Source organism: Photinus pyralis, unplaced genomic scaffold (genome assembly GCF_008802855.1).
Source record: "Photinus pyralis isolate 1611_PpyrPB1 unplaced genomic scaffold, Ppyr1.3 Ppyr1.4_unclustered_Scaffold4532, whole genome shotgun sequence".
In the NCBI taxonomy this organism is placed as follows: domain Eukaryota; kingdom Metazoa; phylum Arthropoda; class Insecta; order Coleoptera; family Lampyridae; genus Photinus; species Photinus pyralis.
The window spans coordinates 1-22,817 of record NW_022171603.1 but is presented as its reverse complement, the minus strand read 5'-3'; the positions used below and the strand labels follow the sequence as shown (position 1 = coordinate 22,817).

At 36.8% G+C, this 22,817-nt stretch overlaps 1 protein-coding gene across 1 annotated transcript; it reads right to left on the bottom strand.

Annotated features, from left to right (window-relative positions):
• Nucleotides 1-4,244: 4,244 nt before the first annotated feature.
• LOC116182304 lies at nucleotides 4,245-8,283 on the bottom strand. Its single transcript, XM_031502827.1, has 3 exons — nucleotides 8,097-8,283; nucleotides 4,336-7,184; nucleotides 4,245-4,262 (listed from the first exon to the last, which is right to left on the bottom strand). The coding sequence occupies exons 1-3, from the start codon at nucleotides 8,281-8,283 to the stop codon at nucleotides 4,245-4,247; spliced, it is 3,054 nt and encodes a 1,017-aa protein (XP_031358687.1).
• Between the last annotated feature and the right edge of the window lie 14,534 nt (nucleotides 8,284-22,817).

Sequence of the window (22,817 nt, the reverse complement as noted above, 5' to 3'; positions counted from 1 at the left end):
AGTTGCGACTGGAATAATAATTTCGGGACGTCACTTCACCTAGTTTGCTAAGAGCATGTCTTGAGCATGCGATCAAAAAAGAGTGGTATCGCCTATGAATCGCCTTTAAAAATTTTGTTTATATGGGAAATCGTATTTCCTGGAATTACGTAAAATGACGTCACCGACACTGCCGTTCCGCGCTGAATACCTAAACTTAAATAATATATTTCTGTCATTTATTTCCGGATTTTGAAATTTCTTTTACTGGTTTATTAGTTTTGATCTATACTTTAATGTCATTAGGCTTAATATAGTAATATCATGTGGTTGAACGGTAAAAGATTAATGAATATCGCGATTCTTAAATTTCACATTTAGTTAAACAAAGCGAACAATAACTAGGGCTCATTGTATAAAGGCTGGTTGAACTTCGCTTGTAGTTAACAACTGGATTAAGGTACCTATAAGAATGGTTAAAATTTGACGTTTTGTCAAACTTCAACCAATTAGGTATCTTAACCCATTGATATAATCCAAACGAGGTTTAATCTGCTTTATAGGTACAACCGACCCTTATGCCCGTCAAGAATCAAGACGGGATTCATGAAACTAGATTAGCAAATACGATCTTAAATAAACAACCAGTTATAATCGATCATTTGCGCATGAATCTACCATTATATCAATTACTATTGGTGACGTTTTCTGTCAATCCCAGAATTAATCTTCGATCTCGGATCAACCTACGAGTTAGTACGGGCATTAGTGTCCGCTTTACTAACAATGATACTTACTAGAAATCTTATATTGCTTGGCCACCTTGGATTATAAGGTAAGGTGTATCCCATTCTGGTACTTTTAATCAATGATTAACTGTGACCATCGTTTATGTAATTGAGTAACGATTTATTTTTAATGTTTAATGTGTACAAAATATGCTAAACAAGATTCGAGACAAGATTAGTTCATATTTTATGAATTTAATGTTCATAAGCACATATTTTAACAAATGAATTACTTTTTACTCCATATTCACATCTTCCCATAGTGGAATACATCCGTTTTTTCTCATAAACTATATTTTTATTTCAATTTGCTACCTAGGTGTAAATATTTTAAGCGTTTTTTCACTTACATTGGTATCGTGTTATCAAAAATTGTCAAATCACCGAAATTATCGAGATAAACACAAATTCAAAGGGTGGCACGGTGGTAAAATTCATTATTTTTATTCTTCGCCAATGCAAGTTATTTCAGTGCGTATAAAGCCGGCTATTCACTACGCGGTACTTGGCAAGTACTTGGCAAGTGCCAAGTAGTGTGTATGAAAATGACTTGAAACTTGTCGCACTACTTGTACTTGCCAACCGCAGTCGGTAAATATCCCAAAGTCAAAGGTTCTGAAGTAGGGAGCGCGGAAAGTTTTTCAGTCGCGCTACATTACTTGCCGAGGTAACAGTGTAAAAGTGATGATGGAGTGGTCAAATGAGGTAACTTTTGAATTTTTGGATCTATATGAAAGAGAAGCAGTTATTTGGGACCCTTCCCACGCACAACATAAAAACCGTAAAGACGTTTACGATGCGTGGAAGCGAATACAGGCAGAATTTTCTGCACAAATTTCTATTACGGATTGGAAGAAGAAAAATGATTCCCTGATGGCCACTTTTAGAAACTGCTTAAACAAAGTTTCAAAGTTTTTCATTAAAAGATAACCACTGCTGATGACCACAAACGCAGCTGCCGCTTCAGTTTCACTGTCAAGTTCCATGTTTTTTAGCAAATAAATACTTGTGCTTGCGATTGCCGCGAAAATCTCTATTCGCCGAGTATCAGCATAGTGTGTAGAAGATACTTGCACTTGTACATGTACTTGAACGAGTACGAGTACTTGCCAAGTACCGCGTAGTGAATAGCCGCCTTAAAACTAAAGTGTGTAACTTTGTTTCACTGGCGTTTCGTCACATTATCTGACGTCATGTCATAGCAAAATTAAAGCAGGTCGTAAATTAGTTCCTACTTATGAATAATTTGCAACCCCCACAAACAGTAATACACATTTACCTTGTTTGTACTAAAAGAAATTCTTTCTTGGTTTAAAATGCAGTTAGTAATTACCGTAGTATAAGTTCCTATGTACAGAAAAAGGTAAAAAATCTCACTACCTGTAAACAATATTTTACTAAGCGCGGCACCTTCTTTGAACATTAATCCGCAATTCTGTATTTACCTATGATCCTAATACAGATTTTTCTAAGAAAAACCTTCAATTACCTATGCAGATGTTGGGACAACATTTTGATAAAGTCACGATGGAATATACATAATGGGAATACAGAGACCGACAGCAAAGGTTCCCATAGTAAAGGGTGAAAATTCTCACTCTACCTGTAAACAATATTTTACTAAGAGCGGCACCTACTTTAAACATTAATCCGCAATTCCGTATTTACGGGTTTTTCTAAGAAAAACCTGCAACTATGCAGATTTTAAGACAACATTTTGGTAAATTTATGGTAGAGCATAATGGGAATACAGAGACCGACAGGAAATAGCAGGCGCAAATTAAGCAGAGCGTACATTTACAGAAAAGGTTATTTCATTATTGCTCGAGGAATAAGAAAAACGGATTAGAATTTCTAAAACCCTTATGGATATTGAATAGATAATGAGTACATTTTAAGAAATTAGCTGAAGAGGGGTAGCAAATTGAAATAAAAATATATTTTATGAGAAAAAACGGATGTATTCCACTATGAGAAGATGTGAATACGGAGTAAAAAGTAATTCATTTGTTAAAATATGTGCTTATGTTAATATTAAATTCATAAAATATGAACTAATCTTGTTTAGCATATTCTGTACACATTAAACATTAAAAATAAATCTTTATTATATAAACGATGGTCAAAGTTAATCATTGATTAGCACCAGAATGGAATTGCACCGTACCTTATAATCCAAGGTGGCCAAGCAATATAAGATTTTTAGTAAGTGTCATTGTTAGTAAAGCGGACACTAATGCCCGTACTAACTCGTAGATTGATCCGAGATCGAAGATTAATTCTGGGATTGACAGAAAACGTCACCAATAAGAATAGTTGATATAATGGTAGATTCATGCGCAAATGATCGATTATAACTGGTTGTTTATTTAAGATCGTATTTGCTAATCTAGTTTCATGAATCCCGTCTTGATTCTTGACGGACATAAGGGTCGGTTGTATAAAGCAGATTAAACCTCGTTTGGATTATATCAATGGGTTAAGATACCTAATTGGTTGAAGTTTGACAAAACGTCAAATTTTAACCATTCTTATACCTTAATCCAGTTGTTAACTACAAGCGAAGTTCAACCAGCCTTTATACAATCAGCCCTAGTTATTGTTCGCTTTGTTTGACTAAATGTGAAATTTAAGAATCGCGATATTCATTAATCTTTTACCGTTCAACCACATGATATTACTTACTATATTAAGCCTAATGACATCAAAGTATAGATCAAAACTAATAAACCAGTAAAAGAAATTTCAAAATCCGGCAATAAATGACTGAGAAATATATTATTTAAGTTTAGGTATTCAGCGCGGAACGGCAGTGTCGGTGACGTCATTTTACGTAATTCCACGAAATACGATTTCCCATACAAACAAAAATTTGTAAAGGCGATTCATAGGCGACTCCACTCTTTTTTGATCGCATGGTCAAGGCATGCTCTTAGCAAACTAGATGAAGTGACGTCTCGAAATTATTTTTCCAATCGCAACTTGAAAGTCTTGTAACTTTGCCATTTGTGGAGGAATTGTCATAATTAATTAATAACAAAAAACTGGAAACTTCTCCATTGTCGACGATGTGGTCGCTGTCGGCGTAGTGTCCCTAGTAATTTTTTTCCGAATAGTCGGCGTTGTGGGCACGTTCGGCCTAGTGTCCCTTGCACACTTGTCGGCGATGTGGGCACGGTCGGCGTAGTGTCCGTCGGCGAAGTGGGCATGGTCGGCGTTGTGTCCCTTGTACACCTGTCGGCGATGTGGGCATGGTCGGGGTTGTGTCCCTTGTTGTTGAAAAGTGTTCTGTACAAACTTTGTATAAAGTATCAAGGAGTGAATGTTATAAAAAATAATTGAAGTAGTTGTATTCTATAAACAAATTAAAAAGCTTGTCACCAAATCCACATTCGTTACTACCCAAAAGGAAATGTGCTGGTGTCAAAAACATTAAATTTTCGGGCTGATCATCCAAGTAGGTAAGCGGTCTCATATTCACCGTAGCTTCAATTTCTGAAATGATGGTTTGTAATTCGTCACAATCAAGGGATTTCTTTCCAAGTGACAATTTTAGAGCATCTTTTACAGTTTTGACCATCCGTTCCCAAAATCCGCCCCACCACGCGGCGCGCTCCACAATAAATCTCCATTCAATGCGACGTCCTGTGACAAAATTTTGAAATTTATCGGTGCAAATTATTTTGTATAATTCTTTCAATTCTAAAGCTGTTCTCTTAAATGTTTTCGCGTTGTCGGAATAAATGATATCCGGAACTCCCCTTCTTGAAATGAACCGTCTAAATGCGTTAATACAGCTCTCTGCTGTTAGATTAGGAACTATTTCAAGATGTACGGCACGTACCACAGCACACGTTAACAGCATGATGTAAGCCTTTTGCCGCCTCGATTCGTTGATAATGTATAGAGGTCCAGCGAAATCTAGGCCCGTTACCTTAAATGGTTCTGCTGAAGACACCCTACTTCTTGGTAAGGGTGCAAAAGGTTCATTGCCAGGTTTTGCTCGTAATCTCTTGCAAATTATGCATTTGCTCAGTATAGATTTTACTCTTTGCCTGCATTGTAAAATCCAAAATCGTTTTCTTATATGTACCATCGTCACGTTTACTCCACCATGCATTGTGGAAACATGAGAGTTCGAAATAAGTTTATCCGTTAGAAATGACGTTTTAGGTAACACCACAGGATATTTCGTTTGGTACGGTAAGGAGCTTTCCTGTAAACGGCCTCCTAATCTCATTATATCGTCTTCATCAAGAAAGGGACTTAGCGTTAAAACTCGAGAAGAGGGTTCAATTTTTTTACCTCGCCTTAGGTCAGCTATTTCACTTGAAAAATGCTGTCCTTGAGTTACCTTTATCCAATATCTTTCAGCCTCCTTTAACTCTTGAGCCTTCAAGCTTCCAGTTCTTTTGTTCTTTTTATTTCTTAGATTATGGTAATATCTTTTAACATAAGCGGTAATGCGAAAGATTTTCTCCAAACTACTAAATCTCTCAAGTTTGAAGATTGGTTCGTTATTCTGGATTACTTCTTCTCCTTGTACTAGCAAAACAGATGCTTCAGATCCTATCGCGATATCTTCTTCAGGCCATTCTTCTGGTTTAAATTTCAGCCAATTAGGTCCATGTTTCCAAACTTCCGATGTCATAAGACCTTTAGATGTTACACCCCTCGTTAGTAAATCTGCTGGATTCTCTGCCCCTGGACAATGGCGCCATACTCCAACTGAGTTCTTCTTAATTTCAGTTACACGACTGCGAACATACGGTTTCCACCTGTCAGCTTTGCCCATGATCCAATATATCGTTATTTTCGAATCTGTCCACAAAGTGCAGGAATGAAATTTAACGTCAATATTTTCAAGTATAAATTTCTGAAGTCGAGTTGCACAGACTGCCGCGGTGAGTTCCAGTTTTGGTAACGTTAAGCTCTTATCTCCCTTTTTGTCAATTGGAGCTACTCTACCCTTAGACATGATAAAGTTACATTCGACTTCGTTTTCGTTAACTACTCTGAGATACGCCACTGCTCCATACGCCTTTGGGCTCGCGTCCGCAAAAATGTGAAGTGAAACTTCGGAGTTTCTGTCTTCGAGTGCACATCTGGTAAACGAAAAATGTTTCAAAGATTTCAGTTCAAAACACCATCTCAACCATTCATTGGTGATATTATCAGGTGTGGTTGAATCCCAGTCGACCTTAAGTTTCCAAATTTCTTGGAGCAATATCTTTGCTCTTACCAAAAAGGGACTCATAAAGCCAAGTGGATCATAAATTTTCGATACTATTTGTAGCACCCCACGTTTCGTTATAGATTTATTATCGATTTCATTTAAAATTGAAGTTATATCTACTGCTAACTCGTCATCGATATGGTACCATAAAATTCCAAGTACTTTCTTGGCATTAACGTTTTCCTCGCATTTCATCAATTTTCTGAGCGAAACGTTATTGCTGTTCCACTTACGTAAATTCATATTAGCCTTAGCTAAAATTTCTTTAGACTCTTGGTAAATACGTTTGGCTTGAGTTACGTTATCAACTGCTACTACCAAGTCATCCACATAGAATGAAGACCTCAGAATTTCGCAAGTGTCTGCTAGATTTTCCGGCTGCGATTGTAAAAGTTTCTTAAGTGTAACCGCCAGCAAGAAGGGACTGCACTTAATCCCAAACGTTACACGTTTCATTCGGTATTTTGATATTCGTGGAAGATTATTGACGTCATCAATAGGAACGCTATACCACAAAAAACTGTGAGAATTACGATCGCGTTCTGCTATAGCGATTTGCAAGAAAGCTTTCTCGATATCGGCTGTAAATGCAACTCGTCCGACACGAAAGTTCATTAAAATTCGTAAAAGAAACGGCACTAAATTTTCGCCTTGCAAAAGTACGTCATTTAACGAAGGCATACCAGGGGCGTGCGCCGACGCGTCAAACACGATCCTTAATTTTGAAGTGTCTTTGTCATCCCGATATACCGCCCGGTGCGGCATAAAATAAATTCGAATGTCATTTGTCACTTCCGGTAAAAGTTCGGCACAATCATTGTTCATGTATTCACGCATCGCACAATCGTATTCCCGAAGTTTGCCGCGTTCGTTGAGTTTGCGCGTTAATGACTTTAGCCTATTGAAGGCACCGTTAAAGTTAGAATCAACCCGTACGTTTGGCTCTATCCAAGGCATGGCAACACAATATCTATCGTTTTCAAAAGTTATATTCTCATCTAAAAAGTGTTTTGTATGAGATTTGTCCGTCACGTTATCATTGTTTATCCCGATTGTTTCAAGAGTCCAAAAGTTTTCTAACCCGTTACCAACAGTCTCACAATCGAGCTCGCACTGTACGTGTAAAATGTTCGCCACGTTAATCCCGACCGAAAACGCGTATTCGTTAAAATGTCCGCTGCCTACACCGTGAATTGTTCAACCAAATTTGGTTTCGATCGCCATCAAGTCTTCAGTGATTTTCTTCGTGTTATTGGTCACTATCTTCCAATAAAAATCAGAACCAATTAAAAGCGATATTCCATGATGAACGTTAACGTTAGAGTCGCACAAATCCGCTAATCGATAATTTATGCTGAACTCATGTATCAATGGTTCTTTTAATGACGGTGCGCTCAATGAATCAAAACAAATTTCGGGCACTTCAATCGCGTTGATAGTCACCTCATCGTTAATATACTCGCTTTTCAACGTTAATGATACTTTTCGACATAAGCGAGCCGGAGCCCTTTCAGATTTTCCAAAAGGCATTATCGATATTTTGTGTGTCCCTATAACAGGTAAGTTATGCTTTCGTGACACACATTCTTTGATAAAAGTTAAATGGCTACCTCCATCTATAACCATACGTAAAAAACTCTTAGGTAGGCCACTGTTCGTTATTATTTGTGCACAAGCGGTTTGTAAATAAATTATTTTGCCTAAGCACCCGTTCGCTAACAAATTTGTCGACTCAAATTTACTACTCGATGCGTCATTTTTCGTGGATTCAGTTACAGTTGCAGATTTCTTCTTATAATCTGGATCACACATAGACGTTGCGTGTTTCGCTTTACACTTTGCGCAAGATACATTTACTCGACAAAACCTTGAATTGTGATTCGACTTGGTACATCGGAAACAGCACCCTTTAGATTTTAAAATCTCTTTCTTTTGCGCCAGCGTTATTTTGCTATCACAATCCATCGCGCCATGATCGTTAGAGTTGCAAAACAAGCACTGTTCTTTTACAGATGTAAGCAAACCTGCTGCTGTGCACGTTTTATCACTAGATTTCTGAAATCTATTTTTGTGAACTGAATTTTTCTCGTTACTTTTAGGCTCATCTTCCAAAACTTTAGCCTGTTCAATTGATTCTACTTCTAACTTAATAAAGTTTAAAAGTTGAGAAATTTGATGTTCATATGAGATTTCTTTAGAACTTATGACACTTCCAGCAACAGACTCGTTATCATCATTATCATTAGTTGTAACCTGTCGTTTGAGGAATTCAGTTCTCATAGTAAAGGGTAGTGCTTTTAATAAAATAGATTTCACCATCATCCCATAATTTTGTGGAGACACTCCCAGCGTCTGCAGAGATCGCGTTATTTTTGAAGCTGTATTGTATAATTTTCTCAATGAAACATCATTTGTGGTTTTGACTGGAGTTAAAGCTAACAGCTGTTGAGTGTAGTTATCGGCAATTTTTTCGTTATTTCCGTACTGCTCCTTTAAAAGCTCAACTGCATCTTTATAGCTTGAACTACTGGACGTTAAACCTTTGAGTATGGTTGTATCAAGATAAGATCCAGGGTACAATTTTCACATGGTAGCAGAGCGTGGTTGGAGAACTTGAAATAACTAAAAAAGGATTAGCTTGGAAGTTGGTGCCTTGCAGTTGAAAAATAACGACAGATGTCACAAACTGGAACAATGGCGGAACAACAAAATGAGCTGAACTCCATAGAAAAACTTAAGGATTCAGAGGGTTACTCTCTGTGGAAGTTTCAAATAGATATTCTGTTGAAAGCGGCGGGTATTTACGGACACGTTGACGGTACAGAATTATGCCCTGAACCGGTAGAAGGAGAAGGTAAAACTGCAGTTGAAAATATAATTTCTAAATGGAAAAGACAGGATGCCAAGGTTCAAAAAATCTTAATTACTACAGTAGATAAAAGCGTGGTCATACATTTAATGACCAAAAGTACGGGAAAAGAAATGTATGACGCACTAAAAAGTATTTTTGAGCGTGATACCGATACCTTGAAATGTACGTTGTTAAGTAAATTCTATCAATTCAAATTTGATGATAGACAATGTGTTGCGGAAAATGTTGCATCACTACAAAACATTGCATTCAGGTTAAAGTCTTTAAACGAAAATGTATCGGATACTATGCTAATGTCAAAAATATTATTAATGTTACCTGACACATTTTCTCATTTTGCAAGTGCATGGGAATCTACTGCTGTAGGAGAAAGGACGCTATCAAACCTGGTGGCACGTCTTTCAACGGAGGAACTAAAAACGAAATCTGATGACATTCCAGTGGAAGCTATTGCATTTAAAATTGCGGAAAGGACTAAGTACCGATGTAGAAAATGCAATCAGCGAGGACATTTTGCACGTGATTGTAAAAGAAACTTAGATCGTTCGAATTCTAACAACGACCTAAGACAACCGGAAAGACTGCATTGTACCATCTGCAAACGTAACAATCACGACACAAGCAAATGTTTCTTTAGAAATAGGGACAATCATTAACAGGTAATGACCCTGATGGGAATTTCATCGTGGACAGTGGAGCCAGTTGTCATATGACGAATGATATAAGATTGTTGGAAAATGTAAAACATGCAGAACTCGAATTTACAGTTGCAAACAACTGTAAAATGGCGGGAACAGCTACGGGAACCATAAAAGGTAACAAGTGTGATCTTACAAATGTGGCGTACGTTCCTGATGTAAGCACAAATCTCATATCCGTCACCAAAATTACACAGAATGGCGGAGACGTAGTATTTGAGAAAGATAGTGTTATTATAAGAAAGGATGGTGAAGTTTTGATTAAGGGAAGGAAAACAAATCAAGGCTGGTACGCCGTAAACATAGAAAGTGAAAAACCCAAAGTCCTACTGACACAAGAAATATGGCACAAGAAGCTGGGACATCTTGGTGGTACAAATTTGAAAAATCTTTGTAGCATGGCTGACGGCATACAATTTAGAGAAAATAAAGATTTCGCTTGTGAAGTTTGCATAAAAGCGAAACATGCAAGAACACCTTTCTTAGGTAGTCTTCCAGAAGCTTCGGAGGAACTAGAAATTATACACACGGATGTGTGTCAAATAGAACATGAATCGTATTGTAAAGAAAAGTACTTTGTCTCATTTTTAGACGACTATACTCATTATTGTGAAGTTTATCCTTTTGAAAAGAAGTCGGATGTGGTAGAAATAGTCAAGAAATTTATCAACAAGGTGGAAACACAAAAGGGTAAGAAAGTTAAAGTTCTGAAATGCGATAATGGTACAGAATTTCTGCGATTAAAAGATTGGTGTGCGAACAAAGGAATTGTTATAAATTGGACCACTCCGTACAGTCCACAGCTTAATGGAAAAGCGGAACGTCTAAATCGTACATTGTGCGAAAAAAATGCGTGCACTGTTGTTTGACGCTGAAATTGAAAAGACGTTCTGGAATGAAGCATTAAGAGTAGCTTGTTATGTAACAAATAGGTCACCATCATCAGCGATAATTGGTAAAACTCCAATTGAGGCCTGGACAGGCATTAGACCAAATTTGAAGAATTTACAAATTTTTGGTAGTGACGTGTATGTAAAGGTTTTGCCGAGTACAAAGAAATTGGAATCAAAATCGGTAAAATTGAAATTGGTTGGTTATTCAGCAATTGGATATCGTTGCTGGGATGAAAACAAACAAAGAATTGTAATCTCACGAGATGTGCAATTTGTAAAAGAAACAAAATCATCTGAAGATGTTTCTCAGATTGTTAGAGAACCACAAATTGTTAATTTGGATTTGCTGGAACAAGAACGTAATGGTGATGCTGATGAGTCGTATAATGATATGCTGTTGCCAGAATATCAGAATGACAGTGACGAAAATCATTTTAATTCTGATATCATGGACGACACGGATTCTGAAGAAGGAAATAATGCAGATCTGAACAGAAAGGGCCTTCTAGGACTAAGAGATCGAACTCGTCTGGGACGACCAGCATATTTTAATGATTACGTTATGTTAACATACACTGACGTAATGAAAAGTGTAGATAAAGAGCTTTGGGAGAAAGCGATAAATGAGGAAAAAATGTCTATTGCGAAAAACAAAACCTGGATTCTTGTAAAAACCGAAGAAGCGAAAGGCACAAAAATTTTGAATAGCAAATGGATATTCAAAGGAAAAGAAAATGGAACCAGGAAAGCTAGACTAGTTGTAAGAGGTTTTCAACAAGAAAGAGGAATAGATTTTCAAGAAACATATAGTCCTGTGGTAAATATGACAAGTTTGCGAGTACTTCTTACTATCGTCTGCTGCTGCTAAAGAATTTAAAATAAGAATCTTTGATGTAAAAACAGCGTTTCTTCATGGGGAACTGAAAGACGAAACATTCATGCAAATTCCGGAAGGTTATCCAAAGAAGGAAGGAATGATATGTAAGTTACAGAGAAGTTTATATGGGTTAAGACAATCACCGTTATTGTGGAATCAAACTTTGACGAAGAGGCTCAACAAAATTGGACTGAAACCACTAAAATGCGATAGTTGTATTTTTAAAAATGAATCAAATACTGTCTATCTTGCTGTATACGTGGACGACGGAATAATTGTGGGGAAGAATTTGCAAGAGGTAGATGAAATTTTGAACAATATCAAAAAGATGTTCGAAATTACAGTAGATCATTCAGCAGGAACATTCATAGGAATGGAAATTTCACAAGAAACGAATGGAATTCGTTTATCACAGTCTTTGTTCTGCGAACAAGTAGCAGAAAAATTTGGTTTGACTAATGCTAAGGATTCGGAAATACCAATCATGACAAAAGATGAGACTGATCGAAATTTAAAAGGTATTTTCCCATATCGTGAAGCAGTAGGAAGCCTGCTCTACCTCAGTTCAAAAACACGTCCGGACATCAGTTTTGCTGTTGGAAAGGAATCTCGATACCTGGAAAATCCATCAGACTCGGATGTAAAAAATGTAAAACGTACAATAAAATATTTGAAAGGAACCAAACATTTAGGTTTGTTCTTCAAAAAGAATGGAAATTTGAATGAGATGGTAGTGTACACGGATAGCGATTATGCTAATGATCTAGAAAGTAGACGTAGTACTACTGGATATGTATGTTTCCTTAATGGAACACCAATAAGCTGGTGTTCAAGACGGCAACCCATCGTAGCACTCTCATCTATGGAAGCTGAATTCATAAGTGCAGCTGAAGCTCTGAAGGAAGTTTTATTTTTGAAAGCCTTGATTGAAGAGTTGATAGGCGAAAATTTAAAAATTAAATTTCAAATTGATAACACGAGCACAATCGCACTAATAAAAAATGGGAAGTTTAATCAGCGCAGCAAACACATTGATGTGCGGTATTATTTCATTTGTGAAAAATTAAGTGAAGGTGTATTTGATTTAATACATTGTCCCACCGAATATCAAATAGCCGACATACTTACTAAGCCATTATTGCCAATTAAATTTAAACGGTTTAGGGATGTGTTAATGAACTGAAAGTGATGAACATTGTTGTGCAAAGTTTGAGGGAAGGTGTTGAAAAGTGTTCTGTACAAACTTTGTATAAAGTATCAAGGAGTGAATGTTATAAAAAATAATTGAAGTAGTTGTATTCTATAAACAAATTAAAAAGCTTGTCAATATTATTCAATATCTTTGATTTTGAGTATGGTTGTATCAAGATAAGATCCAGGGTACAATTTTCACACCTTGTCCACTTGTCGGCGATGTGGGCACTGTCGGCGTAGTGTCCGTCGGCGTAGTGTCCCTAGTCGGCGATATGGACCATCCAAAAATCGGGTCGGCGTTGTGGGCATTCGGCGAAGTGTCCCGCCCCCGTTTAAAACCTAAATACGAATCCATATTAGAAACTTGGTACGAGACATTATTATTTATTATGTACCGCTTCGATGTTTCGAATGTTATATGTCTGGTGAATATGGTGACATTCGATTTTTCAGACGTTAGCGCGAACCCTACAGAATCCATCTTTTTAGATATTACAGATATGTTGTGATGAGAGCATTCCTCAATTTTCCAATTCGAATTGTAGACTACAAAGTCGTCTGCGTATTGAATTAGTTGACCGTCTATGCTATCGTCGTGAATATTTTTGGTGTACACATTGAAGAGGACTGGAGAAATAACACTAGTACTAGCGGTATACCAAAAGATACTGCATTTTCTTATACCAAGGTGCCACTTGGTACAGCTGTTCCTTAGAGCCATTTAGACGATTTGGCCCGAAGAACACGTGACATTTTCCGTGTGGGTAGATTTTAGAGGGGTTGGGGGTGATTTATTGTAACATTTTTTTAAAAACTAAATATGGCCTAGAGACGAGATCTGGGTGTCGATTTCGTATGATTTTAACCCGAGGAATCCAATGGTAGCGCCAGAAATGTAATCCGGATACAGGAAGTCCGTGAAAAGCCGCCATTTTTAGAAAATGACACACTTTTGATCGAATTATATTTCTAAGGCACACCGGGTCGTGTAAGGTGTCTAGAGTTATGTTTTTGGGGTCAGGGAATTCATTTATGATAACAAAAATAACCTACTGGCATCGGAACTGCATGAGAGGCTTTCCTACTGCACTTTTTGAAGACGTCGCACGCGGTGAAGCCCAAGATATTCCAAAGTTTTAATACCTATATAAATTTGTAATATTTTATTTAATAAAAATACACATTAACAAAACATAAAATATATTAAAACATGGGGTAAAAAATTTATAAGCCTATGAAGGATCACCAAGTACATCGCTGACCTCCTCTGTGATTGCGTTATCACCCAGTGGTGAAGGAATTTCACATACCGGGAGAATATTTTAAAACCGAACGTAGAAAATTAACATGCGAAAAACGTTTTTTGCCGATCGTTGCTCCCCATGTTAACTTAGAGGGTTTGTATGGACACCACCAAAAGAAGATTTTGTTCTCATCTAATGATATACGAATTAGCTTATTTTCAGGTGTATTTCTCATTATTTTATCAAAAATTCGGCAATAAATCCAATTAGCTAAATCATGTTAAGCCATGGAAATTTCCTAACGAATTGAAATATCGCGTACTAGAGTAAACATTCCCGCTGTAAACGTTGTTTATTATAAATACTTTTATTCACAATCGGTTAGTAATAAGAGTCATTCGTCTCATTAAAGAAGTTTGAAAGTCGGCCGTAACTTTATTAAGTTCGAAAGTATGAACTTCCGCGCTAAGGAAAGGAAGTAATAGCTACGAATATCAGTCACAGATGGCGCACAAGATGAGATGGAGTTTTGAATCTCTGTTGCACAGTGACTCTCTCAGTGACCTCGGCACTGCGCAACCGTAAACACGCTAGAATTTAAATTTGCGGTAAACTGTTTAAGGGTAAGGGGTAAATCTACGAGTAAAAAATATACTCGTAATGGTAATATCATTGTTTATTCATAGGTATTATAAACAAAACAAACGCTTGCACCTGCATAAGCGAATTCAAATTCAAGCGCTTGCGGTTGCGCGCTGCTGAGGGAGTCACGGTATAGCAGAGATGCATGTCTAATTGGCTGTTGGTTTCGAGTTGGTTTGATCTAAAGTTGTAATCACAGATGGTTGTAATTCGTTAACCTCAAAATAACATTATCTTGGTAAGTTCATTATTGGGTTAATAAAGTAAAACCGATCAAATTTACAGAAACGGGCGTACCAATGCAGAAAAAATAACGATTCTATTAACGAAAAGATACAAATTCAAGAACTACAATTGTTGAAATTGATGGTTACATTGGACTGACCGCTGTTGTTAGTTACAATCAGGCCTTGCTTGGCTTGCTCAGTAGAAAAGTTGATTTCTTGAGTAGTAGACGCAACAGGAAATGTTATTCGGGAGCAACTTGGAACGGAAGCATTAGATTGTTCATCTCCCGTGACACTTGTGGATGACGACAAATTTTGCGCTATTCTCTCTTGGCCATGAAGAGACTGGTCAACATAACCACCCGCAACCGATGCAGATTTCCACCCTCCCAATTGCTTTAATTGAAGGGTGTCTCCACCGGCATTTGCTAACAGAGTTGCCGCTGTTCGACGGAAACAATGCCCCGTAAATTTATCTACGTCCTTCAATTTGAGAAATGATGCAATTTTTTTAGGGTATTGAGCAATTGTGGAATGACCAATTGGTTGTTTTGTAATTTTCCCAAAACGCATTTGTAGAAGAAATCTCTCATTGTCAATATTGTTACGCAGGTCAACATACTGCTTTAAGAAACCTATCCATTTAGCATCGGTCACCACAAACGATCTACTATTATAGGTTTTCGTGTCGGGTATAATAAAGTTGACACGATGTCCCAAAAAATCTACATCGGACAGCTTCATTTTTATGAGCTCATCCGTTCTGCAGGCGCCTGATATGCCAATTATTAGAACAACCTAGTACCTACAAATAAACACAAAGTTAGTACTCTAATGAAAGTGGCTTTGTATGAACTTGTATCACTACAAAGCATAATTTAATAAAATGTTTACGTCTTTGTCAAATACGATTGTCGTTTTATTTAATAGCTACTTACTTTCTGTGGTAAATAATAATCAAAAGGTGCTTCATTCAAAAATCGCTCTATTTGATCCTTGCTGAAAACCTCCGACTTCTTTGGCTTGTATCCAACGTTTTGCTTCTTAATGAAGGCGATCAGATTATAAAATTTGGTGATGTCCACGCTCTTATTTAAATTTAAAGTTGAGCGTAGCATTGAATACGTAGCCCATAGTGTTGACGGTTTTTTAACCTTTATTAATTCGTTAAAGTATGTCAATAACGAACTTTCAGAACCTATTGGGGTACGTTTCTCTAAACACCTGGCCTTGTACAAATTGTAAGTTTGTTCGTATCGTTTTTTACTTTTATCTGGCAGTATACGTTTTGAAACTGTCTCTGCAACTTCTCGTAACTCAGGGGGAGTACATATAATCTCTTCTGAATCAGACATTTTCAATTTTGAATTCAAATTTTCGTAAAAGTACGGCCGCGTAAAATGTAACTGACGGATGTTTGACAGTTGTACCAACTGTGTGACATTTTTCCACTAACAAAATGAGAAGAAAATGCAAAATTTAAACAATTTATTTAACATTTTTGTAATTTCTTACGATTGTGAATAAAGTCATATACGAACCTCGGCGAAAGCTTATTTTTCTCAGAATAAAACCACCCTCGGCGCTGCGCGCCTCAGGTGGTTAACATTCTTCGAAAAATAAGCTACTTTCGCGCTCGGTGCGTAATGTACTATTCCTCAGTGAACCGCATTTTACAAAAAAAATTAATGCCAGGCCAGGCGTCATAAACTGATATTGATTTCGACGTTTGAATCTGCTTTTTGTCTTAGTCATGGCTTAACATGATTTTGGTAAGTGGATTTCTCGAGTTTTTGATAATATAGTGAGAAATACACCTGAAAATGAACTAATTCGTATATCATTAGACGAGGAAAAAATCTTCTTTCGATTGGTGTCATGATCAACCCTCTAAGTTAACATGGGGAGCAACTATCTACAAAAACCCCTTTTCCCATGTTAATTCCCTATGTTCGTTTTGGGAATATTCACTCGGTATAAATATTAAAGGTTCGGTAGTAAATTAGGTATATCCGAAAGTATACAATATTCTTACCCTTTGTTTGAGCAATCTACCATATATTTTTGGCATGCAGAGGAACACGGCAATCCGTGTCGCCGGCAGCTGCACCGAAGGGTCTCGCAGCCTGTCCGCAGCCACACCTGTTCAGAGCACGGACTGCCTTCCATACTTGTGGCAGCTTGGAATACAATACAGAACCTTCCTGCATTTGGCTTCAAGAGTCCATCCCCATCCTTCTGGACTTGTAGAGCTTCTCATCACCTGGTTTGCACATCCCCAGATATGGCCAGCGACATACGCCGCCCTTCTTATGTGCTCCTCCAACTCGTGCTGCGGCGACACGGATTACCATGTTCCCCTGCATGCCAAAAATGTATGGGAGATTGCTCAAACAAAGGGTAAGAATATTGTATACTTTCGAATATACCTAATTTACTACCGAACCTTTACTATTTATATGTAAAATTCCTTTTCAGTGGTGATAACGCAATCTCAGAGGAGGTCAGCGATGTACTTGGTGATTCTTCATAGGCTTATACATTTTTTACCTCATGTTTTAATATATCTTATGTTTTGTTAATGGGTATTTTTATTAAATAAAATAATATAAGTTTATATATTAAAACTTTGGAATATCTTGGGTTTCACCGCGCGCGATGTGTTCAAAAAGTGCAGTAGGGAAGCCTCTCATGCAGTTCCGATACCAGTAGGTTATATTTGTTATCATAAATTAATTCCCTGACCCCAAAAACATAAGTCTAGACACCTTACACGACCCGGTGTGCCTTAAAAATATAATTCGATCAAAAGTCTGTCATTTTCTAAAAATAGCGGCTTTTCACGGACTTCCGGTATCCGGATTACATTTCTGGCGCTACCATTGGATTCCTCGGGTTAAAATCATACGAAATCGACACCCAGATCTCGTCTCTAGGCCATATTTAGTTTTTTAAAAAATGTTACAATAAATCACCCCCAACCCCTCTAAAATCTACCCACACGGAAAATGTCAAGTGTTCTTTGGGTCAAATCGTTTAAATGGCTCTAAGGAACAACTGTACCAAGTGGCACCTTGGTATAAAAAAATGCAGTATCTTTCAAGAATTTCCGTTATACCGCTAGTACTAAACCTGTTGAAACGTACGTGGACCGATGAGTCCATTTTGTCCAGCTCTAAAAGCTACTCTGTCTAAGTCTATTAAAAGGTTACAAAGGAGGTTACCAACTCGATGTGGAATATTCATGCTAAGAAGCTTGTTTTTTAGGATATTCACATTAACCGAATCATAGGCCCCCATAATGTCAAGGAAAGCGGCAACTAAATAGTAGTTATTTGAAAGGTTTAACTCTACTACCTTATAACCTAACCATTTACTAAGCTATTTCGGTTTAAAAAATGCGCTTTATCCGCACTAAAGTTGCGCACAATATTTATATAGTTCGTTTCACCAATAATTTAACATTTCTCATTAGGTCGTTAAGTAGCGGGAATTCCGACTGCGAAATTTAAAACAATAGGACAATAGCCCCCATTTAACTAAAATCAGCGGTTCTCAATAAAATTTTAATGTTTCAAACGCCAATTTGTAGTGCTCGTATCTCGGCTCGTATAAATCGGTCCATTTCCTTAATAATCGATATATTTTAATTGTAGTTCCTTAAGGAATGCGTCGATAGGACATTAACGACATTAATCGTGTTGATACCATATTCATGTATGAATTAAATAGGTAGACACATTCCAAGTAGTTTCCCCAATTACAATTTGGCGTTTGAAACATTAAAATTTTATTAAGAACCGCTGACTTTTAGTTAAATGGGGGCTATTGTCCTATTGTTTTAAATGTCGCAGTGGGAATTTCCGCTACTTAACGACCTAATGAGAAATATTAAATTATTGGTGAAACGAACTATACTTGGTTTTTTTTTGTTTAGATTTTTCCCATTTTATAAATTGTTTGTGTGACGTTGCCGAATTGATTGTAAAACGTGAAATTGCGCGATGAAATGTAGGGAGATGGTGGTGTGTGGTAAGGAGTTTTTATCGGACAAAATTTGATTAACGCACGTGTTTAACTGTTTATATCACTGATAGCACAGGTGTTTCGAAAAATTACACGTTATTTCCGTATAAGTAAGGGACATTTGTCGCGTTCCTATGAAGCTAGCGTTGTGAAGTCTAATTATGATTGGCGGTGTTTTTGAAAATCCTGAAGAAAAAAAGGGTTGCGAAAAGTAAAAAAAAGCACCCTTTTAAATGTTACAAACAATACTTAATTTACAGTATTTCCATTACATTCTCTACTTTCTATCTTTCTAAAAATGTGCACTGCGTACAATCTGTTCTCCGTGACCATAATTGGGAGATGGCGCGTTTTTGCGACCGAAGTTAAAAGTTTTATATTCACAATGTGCCCCTCCTGAAAAGGTTCTCTGGATCCGCCGCTGCTCTAAGCGTCATTATTTGCAACAATATTCCACAGATGTGTGATGCAGGCATTCATTAGGTTAATCGACATTTCATCGTGAGATTTATGTAATGCGTATTCAATTTCTTCACAGTTAACACATCTAAGGTACAATTACTTCCAATTAAACTTCCTAAACTTGAAAGAAGAATCGTTTTACGTAACAGAACGTAATGAATTAAATTGTATGTTCATTCTACTAACAGCCCATTTAAACTTTATTAGTTGTATAACTAGTTCTAACCCACACGGCGGTATTGCCTATATTCTCTTCTTTGTTACATCCAGGTCTGCTAAATTATCTTGACGATGTAGAAATTTCAGGAAATAGGAGCAGCTAACGATGGATGCAGTAGGTACCCGATGATATTAGCGATAAGTAAGGAATTGGGGGACGAGTTCAGCCCCCAACTACAATCATTCATAAAGGAGACATGGCCCGTATGAATAAAAATAAGCAAATGCTTAAACTTGCAAAATTCAAAGTAAATACTCGTAACTGCCCCTTCATACTGGTCTGTTTAGCAGCGCTGCACTGCGTCCTGTCCTTCTGCTTAGCAGCGCTGCTAAGTCGCCCAGTGCGGAGGAGCACTTACGAGTATTTGCTTTGAATTTTTCAGGTATAAGCATTTGCTTATTTTTATTCATACGGGCTAATTGGTCGTTGGTCCAAAATCATGAAAAGTCCTTTAATTTTTATTTGCTAAACATCAAACTACGTCAGTTCTATGGCTGATGTCAACTTTATTGAGGTACTCTTCTAATTTTAGAAAGGGAAAAAGTTGATTACAATGAATGACTCTTCGGTGGTATCTAACATAAAAGGAAATAAATTTGCACTATATCTACAGATTTTGAGATGACAAATCAGCTCTTATGTAGTGACCTCAGCGATAAAACACGAGTGTCTTTAAGTGCCCATTTACGATAAAAGTCGTTGAAGTAAATTTGCATAGTTAGATCGTGTTTGATAATTCTCTTTGCCTATCTGTAGATCTTATTGTATCAAAGAAATTACATATTTTGTCATTTTATACAATTCGATTTCGTAAATAGCATACTTGGGAATTATAAGATCCATATACCTACGAGTTCGAGCAGTAGGTATGTCAATGAAGTGGTGTATACGAGAAGGGTAGATGATCGCGAATTGTGATATGTTACCTTGCTAACTTTTCTCTTACAGTCTCTTTTATGCATAAAACCTTGTACTGTAGCTATGTACCTAATTGCTGTGTCCAATGTCAAATAGTCATTAATCCACCTACAAAACACTTGTCCAGCTACATAGCTCACACTTTAATTTTGAAAGACGAGGCTCTTGCAGGGAGTTAATTCGAGAACCACGTTCATGCGTAACTTGGAACGGCTTAGTAACACTCACAGGTGTTGAAATCCGTACTTGCATAAAATAAATGATGATGACATTACAGCTTAGCTATCGAAAAGCGTTCGAGGTTTTAATATGTATATTATTATGGTTTATTGGTGTTTTTGTTTTACTTTTGCAAGTTGAACAGCCACAAGTAGTTCCAGGTACTTCCAGTTTTGTAATGAAATAATTAAATCCACGGATAGCTCAGCAAACAAACTTTTAATAACTCTTACCTTACGAAAATGTAATCTGAAAATCAAAACCTGATGCTCGGGTTTGATCACTCTCAAATAAATACTCATGTAAATTGGCTTATTTGAATATATTGATAAAAGTAATATCGTTCCAAACAGTGATGTAATTCCTACGAATATAAATTAATATTTCAATTCATGTCTTGTGATCACGTTTCAAATATAATGAATTATCTAGATTCTTCAATGTTTTTGATTAATCCAACGCCTGGTACTTTTTCTTATTCTAAAGATTTACAATTTTACACACCTCTGGATACTAAATAACATTTAACCCACGCAAAACAATGGTATCAATGAACCTAAAATTCCATTTCACCAAAATTTGTTGTTTGGTTTCGCTTATCATTCCCAAAAAATATACAAATCTGTTCACGGAATAAACTTTCGTGAGTCGACCTCTTCAGGAATATAACTTTGACTTTGAGCATAAATTGCTATCCAAAATTCCCAAAACGATCGACTTTTGTTTTTATACAATGGAAACATTTCAAATAAGTTACATTTATAGATGGGTTGAAGTTTTCTCCAAATTACAGTATCGATTTTCTCCTTTTGAAAGTAAATTGGACTATTTGTGCAAAGTGAGTTTTGAAAGATAGTTGAGGATTCGAATCAAGACAAACTGGACTGTAGATTTCTCGAAATTTAGTACTTGAAATTTTGTTTACTCACTAGAATAATTTATCAATGTTCCGCAGTATGGGAATGTCAATTTTCCCCTTGTATACTTTAACCGGCAAAAAAAGCACTAATTAATTGTATTCAAACTTTTTACCGGTTACCGTTTAGTCTAGCGTTTCACTCTACCCCATTTTAATTTCGTTTTCTTTCCTATACTGGCAAATTTGTGAATTCAAACAAATTCTTTACCATCGCAAAGCGCCAAGCGGACACCTACCTGTTGCAAGATCAGGTTGACGAAACATCAAAAAATATTACTAATTTGTAACATTTACGAAAAATACATGCGTCACACAATAAAAACATGTGTGCAAAGCTGGGACTTGACATTGAATTTAGTATTGCAGTAGGCACAAAATATACTCAAGAAAGGTGTGAGTAATGTGGAACGGCGTTTGTAAAACAAACCGAGTGGTAGGTATTCCCCTACCCCTCTCAAAGCGGGAAAGGGTAAGAAAATTTATAAAAAATAAATTGAATCGTGTTAAATTTGTCAAATTATTTTACGATGGTGAAAATGAGACCTGTGGCTTCAAATGAATAATAAACTGACCGTAATTCAACGATGTAAACTCGCAAAAAGCGAATGTATCTTCAACGAAACGTAACTCGGCGCTGAACGTGGCAAAAACCTGATTTCAAATTTCTACGAAACGTAGTACTGCGTAGACTCTGGCTAAAAGCTACGCTTTTCTTGTTAACGTCCTATTTAGGGCGAAACCCTTTTCCGAAAATCAAAATTTCAACAACCAATCATACAACAAAGAGAAAAATAAAACTATCCTATCAACGAACGTTATTAGGCCAAGGAAATAGAGGTAGATTAATTTTTCTAAATCAATTTGATATCAGACATTAAGAGATAAATCCAAACTTAAGTTATTCTATACTACTCAGGTATTTCCCGTAGGAATTAAGAAAACTGCAGAAAAACCTAATTCGGAGTAGCTGGCAGAATGCTCGAAACGGATCTAAGGAAATTCCCATCTCTGCCAAGCCTAGGTTCGAACACCCAAGGTTAAAATAAATGGTCCTTAAAAAAAGGATGGTAATAGTGAGGATGCTTCGATATTCCGTTGTATTGGTTTATTTTCTCTTACCCTGTTTGAAAAGATATCATAAAACAAGGAACACTTCTTCATGGTCACTTTTTAAGGTCTACAAGATGGTGCTTATTGTGTCGTAGTCGAGTGGTTTCTCGGTATTCATTATTGAATTAGAAATTGATACACAACACAATACTTTATTTACACAAAATGTATTAATATAATATATCGAATAAAATCATACTCAACTCTATACCACCAGCCACACACCATCCTGACTGTTTTACAAGCATGCGCAATAGCTGCGCACACAGTGGCGTAGATACTTTACAATAGTG

Bases quoted from the DNA above. Each gene is read 5' to 3' on its own strand.
- LOC116182304 (XM_031502827.1), bottom strand. From the start codon at position 8,283: ATGAGAACTGAATTCCTCAAACGACAGGTTACAACTAATGATAATGAT. The intron at 7,185-8,096 runs GTAACGAGAAAA...TTCACGGTGTAG, and splicing joins TTTGGAAGATGAGCCTAAAA to GCAGCGGACATTTTAACGAA.